Source organism: Magnolia sinica, chromosome 3 (genome assembly GCF_029962835.1).
Source record: "Magnolia sinica isolate HGM2019 chromosome 3, MsV1, whole genome shotgun sequence".
In the NCBI taxonomy this organism is placed as follows: Eukaryota; Viridiplantae; Streptophyta; class Magnoliopsida; order Magnoliales; family Magnoliaceae; genus Magnolia; species Magnolia sinica.
In genome coordinates this window covers 43,779,593-43,795,410 of record NC_080575.1, presented here as the reverse complement: position 1 = coordinate 43,795,410, position 15,818 = coordinate 43,779,593, and the positions used below count along the sequence as shown (strand labels likewise).

The 15,818-nt window shown below is 37.6% G+C and overlaps 1 protein-coding gene and 1 pseudogene across 13 annotated transcripts in view; both read right to left on the bottom strand.

Moving 5' to 3' along the window:
• LOC131239860 (uncharacterized) overlaps positions 1–15,378 on the bottom strand; it is a 28,829-nt gene extending 13,451 nt beyond the window's left edge. For 4 of the 13 annotated variants that reach the window (XR_009168454.1, XR_009168455.1, XR_009168456.1 and 1 more), the window contains exons 1-3: positions 15,100–15,339; positions 14,805–14,924; positions 5,025–5,208 (exon numbers count right to left, since the gene is read on the bottom strand). Coding sequence is in view for 3 of the 13 variants with exons in the window: in XM_058237752.1 (XP_058093735.1) it covers positions 5,026–5,208; positions 14,805–14,924; positions 15,100–15,138 (342 nt within the window). In the remaining 10 variants the exon portion in view is untranslated. Of the gene's footprint in view, positions 1–2,876; positions 3,851–4,820; positions 5,209–14,804; positions 14,925–15,003 lie in introns of those variants that run through there. The other 9 variants (XR_009168449.1, XR_009168448.1, XR_009168451.1 and 6 more) reach the window with 7 other exon arrangements.
• LOC131241663 (5S ribosomal RNA) lies at positions 2,209–2,327 on the bottom strand (annotated as a pseudogene).
• Positions 15,379–15,818: the final 440 nt, after the last annotated feature.

Below are 15,818 nucleotides of genomic sequence, written 5' to 3'. Positions count from 1 at the left end.
GGCCAACATTTTCGATTGTGTAAATTTCAGGTGTCGCTTGTATTGCCAATGTATCGATATCGCCAATGTATAGCTAATATTTTCGACTAGGTAAATTCTAGGTGTAGCTTGTATCGCTAGTGTATCAGTGATATTTCGATATTATCGCTAAAAAAGGTTTATTAAAAAAACATTTTAAATTTTTATGAGCACATGGTTGAGTGTAATCCTCAATTTGTATACGATAATATTGATAATATCGCAATATTATTGTTATCGCAACATGGGCGATATCGAGACCACAATATTTCGTTTTCTTTCCAGTTGTCAACGATTTCTCGGTGAAATATCGTGTGTGGTCAATATTTTGAAATATCGATGAATGTTTGGATGGAAGGTTGGATGGTTGGATGGACCGATGGGATGGATGAGATGGTTAAACTGATTTCTTACAACAACACATGTTTTTAGGCCCCACTAAATGGAAACTTATTATGCATGGATTCTTTTTGTAGTTTTTTAATTCCTAAATATGCAAATGTGTATTTTTAACTTCTCCTGAAGTTTCACTGAAAAATTCTACCATTTTCCAATGTTTCCCTAATGTTTCTGCATTTCCAATTATCAGCGATATTATGGGCGATCTTGATATTGTTTCCATAACCCCAGCCAGTGAAACTTGTAGCAATACCGAAACTTCGAACAATGGTTGCACCCAACTATTAGGAGAAGATGTGGACTGCAGAAGAAATCTTCAAGACTGGGAAATCATCGAGTACGTGTCGCTGCTGGATCGCATCTTCAGAGCAGTCCCTGACCTGTCTAGTGAAGATAAAATAATTTGGAAGCTAGAAAAATCCAGTCATTTCTCGGTTAAATTGTTATTCAATCAGATGGCCAGCAGTCCTCCTTCCTCTTCAGACCCTCAGATCGGCTATATCTGGAAATTACCTATCCCTCCCAAGTTTGTTTCTTTTGGGTGGCTAGTGGCTAGGAAGAAAATCCTTACAGTTGACAATCTCAGAAAAAGGGGCATGATTTTGGTAAACGTGTGTCTGTTGTGCATGGAGCAAGAAGAAACAGTGGATCATTTGCTCATTCATTGTCCTTTTATCAATCTCATATGGGCTGAATTTCTCTTCTGGTTCGGTATAGATTGGTGCTTCTCAGAATCAGTGGATCTTCTGTTAAAAGCTTGGCATGGGATCAGATTGGAAAAGCAGAAAAAGTGGATATGGAGAATAGCTATAATCGCTATTTGGTGGTGTGCTTGGGTAGAAAGGAATGAAAGATGTTTTCAGGATAGGGCGCACTCTGCCGACAGTGTAGCTAGTAAGGCCAAGCGTATGATTATTGAATGGGCCACAGTAGTTGACAGTCTTAAGGGTTGTAATTTTATGTTTCTTGGAGCATAGATGGGCTTGCTTTCTCAGCTTCCCCCTTTTGCTGTTCTTAATACAAATCAGTGATCTTTCAAAAAAAAAAACTATTAGGAGAAGATTTCAAACCCTAAGCCAAAAGTAAATTATGTTGCACTACAAATTTTATTTTAAACAAGGAAGGTGCCACTAATGAGAGGAAAAATATGATTCAAAAAACTTGCATGTTTGTGACTTTCTTGTAAGAAAGAACATGCAATTGGAGGGGATTTCTCTGTAACTGCCTAAAATTGGCAAGAGGGCATAGTGGGGGCAAAGAATCTAATAGTGCAAAGCAGTCATTCCAGCCAAAGGCCTTTATGCTCAATGCAAATATAGTAAGTTTCAAATGCAATCTCAATTTCCAGCTTTTTAAAATTAACCCTAGCTTTTATATTTTCATAATGATGGAGAAAAAGTTCAAGTTGGTTATCTGAAACATCCATCATGCAGGGCCACCTTTGGTTGTCAATCCCTCCAAAAAATCACTTTGATTGGATGATCCCAACCAATCATTCATTATCATCATCATCTAAGCCTTTACCCAATTAATCGGCATAGGTTACATAAATCCTATTCCGCCATTCCACTCTACTAAGGGCCAAACCTTCAGTTCAACCATAGATCATCAAGTCTTTTCTTCCTACTTCCATCGACGTATTTTTGGGCCTTCCACTTGCCCTTTTAGAGATTTCAACTTGTACCAACTCACTGTTAACCAACGCTATTCTTGGTCTTTGTTACACATGACCAAACCATCGAAATTTACTTTCCCTCATCTTATTACCTAAGAACCGGTGCAGCTCTTGGTCTGGTGCAACACAAGGACTTCTGAAAAGGTCACCCATCATAGTACTACTCTCGCCCAAGCATGCCTAACTGTGAAATTCTAATGGGATCCGGTGCATCAGTGTTGGAAAGATTGCAACCATCCTAATTGTCCAATCATTGTCTAAGAAAACGGATGGTCCATATCAATGATAATGGAGGTCCCGTAATTGATTTGGACCATCCATCATGCGGGCCCCATGCCAACCCCTCTTAAAAGTTGCTTTCATATGATGATACTAAGGGCCTATTTGGCCGGGCAGATTGGAAGGGATTGGATGGGATTGGAAGGGATTGGAAGGTAAATCCCGGGATTGGCCGGGCATGCCAAACAGATACGTGATTCTGATCCCGGTATATAGCAATCCGATGGGATTGCCACCAATCCACTGACATCACCATCATTACCTTGAAATCCATCCAATCCACCCTAATCCCATTCAATTTTGCCTTGGACGTGTTTGGTCCGACGGATTGGAAGGGATTGGAAGGTGCAATCCCAGGATTGGATGGGCGGGCCAAACAAACTTGGTGTTGAAATCCCGGGATATAGCAATCCCATGGATCTTGCACCAATCCACTGACACAGCCATCATTACCTTGAAAGTGAAGCAATCCACCCTAATACCATTCAATCCCTTCCAAACCGCGCCCTAAACATTTGATCATGGATAGGAAAGACAGTCTTGATGCAATTAAAAAGCTTCTATCAGTGAGCTGAACTGTCCATCATCTGAGGCTCGCCTTTGGTTACCAAGCCCTCCCAAAAAATCACTTTGATAATGTGGCATTAATGATTCAGTTAATGGATAGGTAAAGGACGTCCGTAATACTATGCTAGAATAAATTCTGACCATTGATTTGGACCGTCCATCATGTGGGACGATCTATATTATTATGCTAGAACAAGTTCAGACCGCTGATTTGGACCATTCATCATGTGGAGCCAACCTTTCGTTACCAATCCCTCTCTATAAAAATCATTTAGATCTAACAATCATTACCATCCAATCATGGATAGAAAATGGATAGTACATATTGATTACAATAAAGAATGTCTAATTGGTGACTTGGACCATCCATCATGTGGGCTCACCTTTGATTGCCTATCCATAAAATCAGTTTGATCTTATGATCCTAACTAGCCAATCAATGGCTAAGTAAATAGTATAATAGAAAAGATCCAATCACCAGTCTCACCATCTATCATGCAGGCTCATGTTTGATTGCTCATCCCTCCTAAAAGCAAGTTTGATTGCATGTTCCTAACCATCCTTTTTTCTTTCTTTCTTTCCTTTTTTTTTTCTTTGAGAGAGAGAGAGAGAGGTAACAACAACTTTATTAGATTTATTAGAAAGCCCGCCAAAAGCAGGGAAAGAATACAGCAACAAGAGAAGAACGATCAGCAAAAAGGATCTGCTGAAACAGCCTTTATATAAACCGCCCAACTCGAACCAAGCCCTTGGATTTTACTAATAATCTCTATGCTCTCACTTAAATTCTTGAAGCAACGCCTATTTTTGGCTCCCCAAATGGCCCATAGAACTGCCATAATGAGCAACCTCCAGATAGCCTTCCCTGATTAGCCACTTCCTCCTCGATGCCAAGCCCAAAGAGAGATATTCCTAACCATCCATCAGTGGCTAGAAAAATGAATGGTCCACGTTGATTATAATAGAGTTGCAATCATTGGTTTGGACTATCCTTGATGAGGGAGAGAGAGATTCATGTGTAACAACTTAAGATTATAATTATTATTAGGTTGTCAAAACTGAATAATCGTTTTGAGAATTAAAAAAAAATTAAAATTAAAAAATAAAAATAAAAATAAAAAAGAAGAAGAAGAAGAAGAAGAAGAAGAAGAAGAAGAAGAAGAAGAATAGGCCTTTAAAAAGGAAGATTTTTTTTTCTATGAAAAATGTTTAGTGCATTTCAAACAGCGTGTTTTAACATGATAGTTTATTTCTTGCACCCAAGTATCATTGTTCTCCCTTTTTTTCAAAAGAACTTTAGGACCATCTTTACTCAGACCATCCACCATACATGGGCCCATACCCAACAATTAAAAATGCTATTCCTGTACATCCACCATGGACAGCTAGTTACCTAAAAATGACACTGATTGGATACTCTGAAGAGCGACAATTATTGCCTGCAAGCTAGTGGTTAAAATGAAAGGCCAGCTAAATAGTTCTTTAATTCAACAGTCATTGATTACGGTTGTCCCAATGGATAACTCGAAAACTGGAAACTCTGGAGCAAAAATATGAAACATAGAGCATTGTAATGGACTCAGCAAGAGATGGGGGAGAGGCCTAGCAATGCTAAGCATGCTCTATCCCAAAGATCAGGCTAATTTAATCATCAGGTGGATGACACATACTTTTAAATGTAGACTGATAGTCATTTCTCTCATGCAAGGGCAGGCAATCTGATGAGTTGACAGGCATAATATCACAAATATATATATATATATATATATATATATATATATATATATGCTTATGACATAGATTGTAGCGCAGGATCAATTAAATGATGAGACAGATGTATTTGGCAGGCAGTTCATGTCAATTGTGCTTTTGTAGGGACTGCTGAGAAGAACTTAACCCAAATTTTGTGAATTCCCCCAAAATAAACAACATGCTGAGAATAGTTAATTTTATGAACTAAATAAAGAAAAAATATAGTTTACATCCACAAGCGGCCAGAGAGGTTTACGATATCTTTTGAATTTAAAATAAAAATTTTTAAAAATTTTTTAAAAAAAAATGGAAAGAAAGAAGCAGAGTAATGAACCTCAAGATTGTTGGAGCAAATTTTCCAGGTACAAGTTCAAGATGTATCTCCCCGTTGACAGCACATCAAGTCTCTTTTCACTAGGTTCGTATTTTCCCTTCCGAAGCTGGTATCGATGAATTACAGCTGAAATCGTGTAAGTTTGGCCTTCTATGGTGACACTCTCCCCACATTGCATGTTCTGCTAAAGAAAACAAAAGAAAAGGAAACACAACATGCTCAGGAAATCAAATCAGATGCCCTATTAGTAATCTTTTGTAGGAACATATAACCTTGTTTCTTTTTAAACCTCTCAAAGGAAAAACATATTGTCTTCCTTGTTTTCTTTTTAAACCTCTCAAAGGCAAAACCCAGCCAAATAACACCAACAGAAACCACCAAACAGCCCTACCCAACAAAGAATAAGATAGGCAAAAAGCATGAATTGAACTCTCTCAGATAAGCATCAGGAACAGTGACAGGAATAGAGTTATGCAATACAAAGAAGAGATCTTGAGTGACTCATTTGGGAGGCTTTAGCAGATCAAAGCTTATAGATTTGAACCTGGAGCCCAAAGCAATGCACTCTGAAAACTCCAATTGACAGAAGCAGGGGAAAGAATAGCAGCAATTGCAAGGGATGCATTTGTTACGATATGCAGAGAGTAGAGCTCTTTCACAAATATATAACCTTTTTTCCTTTTCCTTTGTTTTTTCTTCTTCGTTTTTTTCTTTTTTTTTCTTTTTTTTCTTTTTTTTCTTTTTTGGTTATTCATGCATGCTGGGATTGAACATAAAATCTCACCATCACACAACACCAAGGAGATACATGCCAATCCCTGACAATGAGAATAAGGAGTGTATATTCGATATCAATAGTATTACGTCCACTGCATTTTCCCTAAATCTATACCTCATCAATAAAGAAGGGAGGAAAAGGTAAGAAGATTGCATCAGCAACTATGATATTTTGTTATTATTATTGTTAAATTGACCATTGTGATAATTCGGGTGGACCGGCTTGTTCTCACGTGTGGTCTCTTCTAATTATTGGATTAAAATGTGTTAGTATACAATTTAGACCCATGGACTTATTTATGTAATATTTAAGCAAAGAGAAGCAGTTTTGTAATTTTCTTTTTAATATTGAAAGCCCAAATATAATAAGACGGGTGTGGGCATGTGAGCATATTGAGCAGCCCTGACCCCTCTTCTCTCTCATTTCTCTGCATTCTCTTCTCTTCTCTTCATTTTGAAGGTTTTACATGGTATCAGAGCAAATCAAGAGGTGATTCAAATCTAGATCTTCTTCTCTCAAAACCCTAACCTATCAATCAGATTTTGAGGGATTTCTCAAAAACCCTTAAGTACTATTAAAACCCTAGAAGAGAAGATTCTTCATCGTTTTTCGCCAAAAACATGATGTTTTCTACAATCGTTTTAAAGTGAGTGCAGTCTTTTGCAAAGGAAGTGCTGAATTCAGGCCACGAAGATGAAAGTTTGCTGATCTTTTATATCAAGGTGATGTTGCTTGCAACAGTTATCCCTCAATTACTTTGCAGTAAAAGGCAGTTTTTGAGTAGATTATTGTTATCCATGACCTAATGTATATGTAGTTGAGTGTGGATCAGATTATAGATCAATATATTTCAATACTAGTTGAATCAAATTCATTAAAAGTGGGTTATGGAGCGTAAAGGTATGTTTGTTGGTTCATCATTGGGTGAGAGTCCTAATTCCCCGTTTAATGCATCAATTACGTACATAAAACTTAATAGGCAGAACTACTCTGGGCTAAATCTGTTGAAGTGTTTCTTTTAGGGCCTATTTGTTTTGCGTTTTGCGTCGGTAATGTAATGTAACTTCATAATGATTACAAATTACATTACCCGTCTGCTGGTGTTAGTTGCATTTGACCTTCTAAGCAGTCGTTTGTTTAGAGGGAGTAATTAGGGGATTGCATCCCAGGCGGCATAATTTCCACAATTGTTTAAAGCAAGTAAATGAGGGATGATTGTGGAATAAAAGTTATGGTCGTCTGCAGTCCTAGTGACCTACGAACATTACAGATGTTTGTATAACGCAAGTGAATCTACTTCACACATTGAGATTCAACACATATGATGGAAAATGTGCAACTATACATTCCTAGTTACCAATCCACCCTCCAATTAGGGTATGCATTATAGTAACGATGCCCTCTACAGACCAAGGTGTTCCGTAACGGTAACGGTGGCCGTAACGGCCACCACCATTACCGTTATGATACGGGCCGTTACGGCCATTTTTTATTTTTTGAAAAATGTACTTCCTGGACCGTTATGGGGCCGTTGCAGACCGTTACGGCACGTTTTTCTGTAACAGTCGTTACAGCCGTTTCGACCCCGTAACGCTTAACGGTTATGACCATTACGTTACGTAACGGCCGTTACGGCCATTACGTAACCAATTTGGAATACCATGCTACAGACTACACACGAGTGAAAAATACATACTCAACACAGACAGTTACATTACATTGTTCTGAATTTGCTCAGCTGTGCATCACCAACAATGGATTGAATGGGTGACTACCTTACAGTCACTATCAGCCTTTATAAAAGTCATTAAACTTACCAATTACCGTCCCCAATCCGGTCCCAACATTTCTCAAAACTACTCTTTTTAGCCTCAGCCCAAGTCTGGCTCAAAACCTGCGCCTACAACCTGTCCTACAAATAGTCAATAGTTGTCCTTAAGAGTGTCATTTTAGCCCCACCTTGACTCAGGGAGGAACGTGATGAGGTTGATCACCACCTTCCTCAAGGATAACTACTCCGAATCCACGGAGCTTCTCTGGACTCCTCACAGAGACTTCTCAAATCCACGAGGAAAAAGAAAGCAAAATAGAAATAAATTCCATAAAATTCGTAATTTGATTGATTGATCATAAAAACAAATTTACAACCCTTTAAATAGTAATACCAAACCTTGGAAGAAGTTTCAGCATCAGACTCCAACTCAAACTCCCTAAAATTCCTAACTTACTATAAATAGTAAATTTACTATTTATGGTAAGGTCCTATGTGGCTTAACCACGCTATTCTCCTAATTTGTCTAAGCACTTTTCATGTTGGACACAACTCCTAAAGCCCAACGGATGAAGAGTTATAATTAAATCAAAACTTACTAAAAATAGTAAAAACGGAAATAAACATGGAATTTAACTGTTGATCTGATGGAATCTCGCAAATTCGGCGTGGGCAACCCAGCTGTGCCGGGTTGGTTGGCTAAAGTAGCTCGTCCTACCCCAAAATAATATATGGTACGTCGAGTAACTCATTCCGATTTGCGAGATATGCCTGTTTTAAGGTTATGACGATCTTGATGACTTCTACCTTCTATCAGGCCTTCTCTGGTCCATCTTGGACATGAAAGTGTCCACAACCCGCTCTACATCAGTCTCATCCACTTCAAAAGAACTCGTCCTCGAATTCTCGTGCTACTTCAATTCTTGATATTTGGTCTGATGCGCCGTAACGATACCTAGATCAAAAGTTATGGTCAATTTATGGCTCACCTTCTTTCGGTCCAACCATGCTAGGAATGTATCGGTGCCACGTCCTACACCAGACTCCTCCACTTGGAAAAAAACTCGTCCTCGAGTTACTTAAGGGACTTGGTTCATGATTATGAGATAACTTTCGATGTCGATGTTTATTAGCCATTTTCTTGTACTTGGCATTAGACTCTTGAGCTGACACAATACATGTACTCATGCCTTTCTTGACTTGACTAGTATCAATCAGTTCCTTCACTTCTGCCTTCAAGATCTCACATTCATTCTAATAATGTGGGCAATTAGGCAGACTTACCCTTGAGACGGGATCAATGTGGTTTTTTATATCTCGTATGGGATGCAATTTATTAGGGAGTTCATCGAGCACAACCGCCTTGAACTCCTGCAACATTAGTTCCAAATCCTCTAGGATGTTCACAGGCTCCATATATTTTTCTTTTTCTACTAATGCAACTCCATCTCCTGTTTTCTCATATTGTTTTACGAAATCTTATTTGGGTATGAGAGACTATTCAACTTTAGAAGTCTTGGGTTGGTTCTCCATTCCCATAGGGACAAGGCCAATCTTTATACCGTCTTTAGTAAATATAAATACGTTATCCCGACCTCTATGTGTAGCAATAGCATCAATATTATTTTATCATGGTCAACCAAGTAACATATGACAAACTTCCATGTTAACTACGTCATAAAGTAATTGATCCTTATAATTTTTACCAATTGAAAACAAGACAATGAATTATTCAGTTACCTCCGTTTTGTTGACCTCCTTAATCCATCCAATCGTGTACAAAGATGGATGTTTTTCTGTTTTCAGTTGCAGCTTTTCTACTATTATTTTTGACACGAGATTCTCACTGCTCCTGACATCAATGATCATATTACAAACTTTTTGGCTTACAGTGTACCTCATTCGAAAGATGTTGTCTCGTTGTAAATTTATTTCTACCTTTGACATGTATAACGGCTTCCTCACTATCAAAGTGGTGGCCTGCGATTTACCATCATCTGATGGTGCTCTGCGAAAATCGGGGTTGTGTCATACAGCAACCACGGGCTATTGAGCATCACTTTGACCTCGAGGCAGAATTAGCGCATCCACAATACGGTTAAGGGTTACATGCAGCCCTTGCATGGTCAACTGACTCTTACGGTGGAAAGCTTCCATTCTTTCTGAAAAATAACAAATCCACGAATTACCATCCATAAGATTTTGGTTCATACCTTCGTTGTTTGCCATCGGCTCGAAGGGAATCCTCGATCTAATACCAATTGACACTTGGATAAACATGATGAGGTTGATCACCGTCTTCCTCAAGGATAACTACTCCGAATCCACGGAGCTTCTCTGGACTCCTCACAGAGACTTTTCAAATCCACGAGGAAAAAGCAAGCAAAATAGAAATAAATTCTATAAAATTCGTAATTTGATTGATTGATTATAAAAACGAATTTACAACCCTTTAAATAGTGATACCAAACCTTGGAAGAAGTTTCAGCATTAGACTCCAACTCAAACTCCCTAAAATTCATAACTTACTATAAATAGTAAATTTACTATTTATGGTAAGGTCCTATGTGGCTTAACCACGTTATTCTCCTGATTTTTCTAAGCATTTTTCATGTTGGACACAACTCCTAAAGCCCAACGGATGAAGAGTTATAATCAAATCAAAACTTACTAAAAATAGTAAAAACGGAAATAAACATGGAATTTGACCATTGATCTAATGGAATCTCGCAATCATTCTGGATTGAGAGATATGCTTGTTTTAAGGTTCTAACGGTCTTGATGACTTCTACCTTCTATCGGGCCTTCTTTGGTCCATCTTGGACATGAAAGTGTCCGCGACCCGCTCTACATCACACCTGGTACCAATAATTTATGCCCACTAGGAACAGAGCTTCTTAGATCCTCAAATGGCCAGTGAGAACCAAAGTGGTGTTATGACTACCATGCTACAATTGACTGAGGGAGATGAAAAGTGACCTCAAAGTTGAAATACAAGAATTGAGTGGTAGATTTTCCATTATGGAGGAGAATAGCAAGAAAACAAATTCCGACCAACAAAAGAATCCACCAATTTCAAGTAGTCTGAACACTGGTTTTTTGAAGGAATCCTCAAATTGAAGAGTGTCTCAACCGCATAGAGTGATTGAATAGGTGGAATCCGTTGTTGGGGGAAAGGGATGCTTGGAAGTGGAATATCATGAAAGCAAGGACTTTTCCTTCTGAAATTTTCTTAGTAAATGAATCTCAACGGGGTGAGAAGGCACGAGAGGGGCTCAAACAACTTAGATTTGGAAGTCCTTTGAGGTGATTTTCCTTTGCTTGGCTTGTTGGGAAGGATGAAGTCCTCATTATCAACCATCTAAGTAAGAAGACGACCATTACATATCTTTGTATCATATCCTTAGTGGAGGCAATTTGGCACAATATCCTTGATCTCTGCAGTGTTTATGCATTATGTGGAGGCAATTTGGCACAATATCCTTGATCTCTGCAGGGTGTCCTGGGTGATGCCATGTATGATTGAAGCCTTTGCCCAGGAATGGTGCATTGGCATGGGCTTGCAAGGGTAAGATGAGTAAAATTCCGTGACGTCTTTCCTTTCTCGTTTAGAACGGTTGTCTAGAAGCAGCATACCAATAGCCAATAGGACATTTTGCAATAGAATGAAAATGCACAACAGCGCCTTTGAAAAGGAAAAAGTGAGAATTGTCAGATTGCTTGAGGATTAAAAGGCATTCATAAGGTGTAGTTGGGTGAGTGTTTTTAGTATTAGTGTCAACGCATGTATTGCACCCTTGGAATACATAAACATATTGGCCATCGCATGTATTGTGTAATGTATCGTTGTTTTTTAGAAACATTGGGAAATTGGTTGAATTTTTTAATGCAACTTCAAGGAATGTTAAAAAGACATCATTACACACTTAGAACTCAAAAGATCACCAAAAAAAAAAGTATACATAATAAGTTTCCCTTGTATAGGGTTCTAAACCATGTGCTATTTGACAAAAGTGATGCAACTATATTAAAAATTAGTTCATATAATTTATAGACCATAGAAGACATGTATGAAAACACAACCAATTAATTATTTTTAAAATTGCAAACATGACATGCAAGTAATTAAAATTAAATTATCCTAATTATGTCTCATAACCCAAAAATTAGGTTTATTTCCTCATCTGACAATGACATTGGTGCCTGGACATTTATTGAATAGTTAAGAATGAAATATCCAATAGTCTTGTTTCAATAAACAAGAGCCCGCGAATCAAAGGTCGAGATCGTCCAAACAAATTGATTTTGGGACCGTGACTTAGCGACAATGGGTTCCACAATTTAATTGATTTAATTTGAGTTAACATATAACAAATGTATAATTTCTGAGTGCATGCATATCAAGTGTTATACTTTGTCAGAGTATCATACAACATCTCTTTTTAAATAGAGAATACTTTGATACTCTAGCAATTGCTTACATGGCATACAGATAATTCAAAATAAACCATCCAAATTATAGGCACCAGTTTAGATATGTCATGGACCAAAAATAACTCTTATTTGGTTATCAAAATAGTAGATAATTAGGCACTTATTGGGCAGTTAGAAATGAAAAATATCCAATGGCCTTATTTCAAAAAAAAAAAAAAAAAGTTTCCACAAATCAGCAGTTACTATTGTTCAACCAACCTGATTTTTATATTCTAACATAAGGTGAGCGGGATTCACAATTTTAAATTTGGGGTAATAAATGCCATGTAATATCATTTCTAAGTGCCTACATATCAAGCATAATACACAGCCGGAGTATTAAACAATCCCCCTTTTAAATATGATGGAGGAAAGACACCTTGCAAGCCCTTTTATTTTGAAAAGACTAGGTGCAGGAGAGGGGAGAGGGAGGGAGGGAGAGAGCGAGAGAGAGAGAGAGAGAGAGAGAGAGAGAGAGAGAGAGAGGTGTAGCAAAGAAAGGAGGAGAAGAAGCAAAAGAAGGGAAGCGTTATAGGTATGGTGCTTTTTTTTTCATTTTCTCGAGGAAAAAAAAAAATCAACTAGGAAGCATTGCCCTTGTATCATCGATACGTATCGCACATATCAACGATACAAGGGAAGTTTACAAAGGCATTGTGACCAATGTTTGTAGTATTGGTATTGTTACATGTATTGCTGGTTGGGGATACAGAAACATGTATCAATATCGCCAATATTATCACTGATACCCAGAAATGTATCGGTGACTGGAGGAAACATTGGGAAAACACGAGGAAATGGTGGAATTTCTCAATGAAACTTCAGGAGATACTAAAATACACATATTTGTATGTTTAGAAATCAAATTATTGCAAAAAAGACGCATAATAATAAGTTTCTCTATAATGGGGGTCTAAAAGCATGTAACACTGACTCAGGCAATCATTAGAGATACATGGAGAAAATTGTGGAATTTTTCAATGATACTTCAACGGATGATAAAATACACATATTTGCATATTTAAGAATCAAATAATGTCAAGAAAAAAAAGACATATATTTGCATATTTAGGAATCAAATAATAAGTTCCCCTTTAAGGGGAGCTTAAAAGCATGTATCGTTGACTCAGGGAAATGTTGGGGAAACATAAGAAAAATGGTGGATCCATCCAGCCATGCACGCACATACATACATACAAACACACATGCATGATCCATACAACCAACCATCCATTCCTCTGTGTGTGCACACACACACATCCATTCATCCATCCAACCATCCATCCATCCATGCATAGATACATCCATCCATCCATCCACCCATGCATTCATACATATACACACATACAAACATGCATTTTATCAATACAACCATGGACCCATGAAAAATTTTGAAATGGGATTTTTTTTAATAAACATATTTTTGGCGATATCAATACATTGGTGATACTATCGAAATATCGTTGATATATTTGAAATACAAGTGACACCAGGAATTTACATGGTCAAAAATATTGGCAATATGTTAGTGATATCGATACATTTGTGAAACAAGCGACAACTAGAATTTACACAGTCGACAATATTGGCAATATCAATACATTGGCGATACTTAGTGATTTATCACATATATCGCCGGTATCTGGAATTTCTGATATTACCAGCATTATTGGTATTGCCGAGCTAGAGATACGGATAATAGTAGGGATACTCCAAACAATAGTTACAAATAATATCAAGGATACTCCGAACAATGGTTATGGCTATATTTTGCGATATATCATCGATACCACGATATATTGCACAATATAGATGATATATTGATTGATACAGGGGAATTTTGCAACTTCCCCATGTTTCATATCAGTCCCTTGCGATACCAATAGTATGGACCTATATTATTGATACTGCAAACAATCTTGGGAGAAAGCTGTTGAGTGATGGGAGAAAGCCCTTTTCTTATCAGGAATAATGATGCCTCGTCATCTATTTATTTTTTCTTTCTTGTGCTATTTTGCCTCTTGTAATAAAATCTTAGTCATCTTTCAATATATATATATATATATATATATATATATCAGCTAGGCCTAGGGACCATAGCCCAATAAAAGAACACTGTAATCAGATAATCCTACTCCGAAAGGATTTTTTCTTCTTTTTTTCTTTCTTTTCGAAAAAACAAATGGATGGTCAATGAAACTTGTGTCCACTACTTTTGTAATGATCCTCTTTCTCCAAAAAATAAAACTAAACTAATAACAATAAAATTAAATTTAAAAAAGAAATCATCCAATAGAAATAGTGTGGAAAAAGTGAGGTTTTTCATAGAGAATGGGGGAGAGAGGTGGACTTGTTGGGTTCAGCAGCCAGGTCAGATTCCAAGCCATCAGAACACAGAAATAGATGATAAAGCAGAATTTTCAAGACATAAATTAAGGGCCTGTTTGGGTTGCCACTTAAAAATGAGCACATCTCATTTTATTTAATTGTAATTATGCATTAGAGATCTTTTTTTTTCCAGTAGAGTAAAAATATAACCAAGTACTTCTATAAACTATGATCTCTAATACATAAAACTGATAGTGAATAAAATGAGACGAACTCTTTTTTTAGGGGAAAAGAAAATGTCTCCACACGCTATATGCGTAACCTCTTAAGATAAATATTCCCTTTTCTCAATGGAAATATCTTCTTCCAATCACGTCAATTTAAAAAATAGGAGGAGGAAAAAAAAAAAAAAGAGGAGGATTTTGCTTACAGACGGGAAACAACGAACTCCTAAATTCTTGGGCGGGGGCGTAATTTCGATAACTTTGTAAGGGTAACGATCACCGTCTTTCTTCTCTCTCTTTTTACAGGAAACCTGGAGCACATTGCCCTGCGGAAATTTGAAGGATATTAAAATCACAATATTTATTTTATATCTAAAAAAAAAAAAAAAAAAATCTAGTCGGTACCATCGTTTCTTCAAGATTAATAAATCATCGTCATCGTCACTCTATGAAAAGGAAATTATTATTAAAAAAAAAAAATCGCCATTTGATTTTGGACACCTTATGAAATGATGTAACCATGTTGGACGCCATCGCCATCTCTCTCTCTCGCCCAAGCAGGAAAGAGCGATGATAAAACTAGCACGTGCAGAGCACTGGAAGTCCCTTGATTTGCAGCACTGCTTCGTTGAATAAGGGCCACACCATTAGCAACCACATGCTTTCGGCCATAAAAATCACTCTACTTCAGTCAGCTATTGTAAAAGGCCAACGGTTTGAAATTGATTTTTGTATAATACGTATACGCGCGCTCGCTTAGCCAATGTAAGTGGCCCGCTTGATGAGTGGAAAGGCTTCTTGATACGGACTCCGATTGCGTTGGAGCGGATTACCTCACCCAAGACGATGCTGACCTCACCGATGGGCCCACCTTGATATATGTATTCTAGATACACGCCGTTCATCCGTTTTTTCAGATTATTTTAGGGCATGAGCAAAAAAATGAAGCAGATCCAAATCTCAGTTGGACCATACTATGGGCCTGTTTGGAGGGGCAAATTGGATGGGATTGGATGGTATTAGAGTGGATTGCACGGATTTCAAGGTAATGATAGCTGCGTCAGTGGATTGGTGCAAGATCTATGGGATTGCTATATCGGGTTTGTTTGGCACGCCTGGCCAATCGCGGGATTAAACCTTCCAATCCCTTTCAATCCATCCAACCAAACACATCCTAGGCAATTTTGAAGGGAATAGGGTGGATTGGATGGGATTTAAAG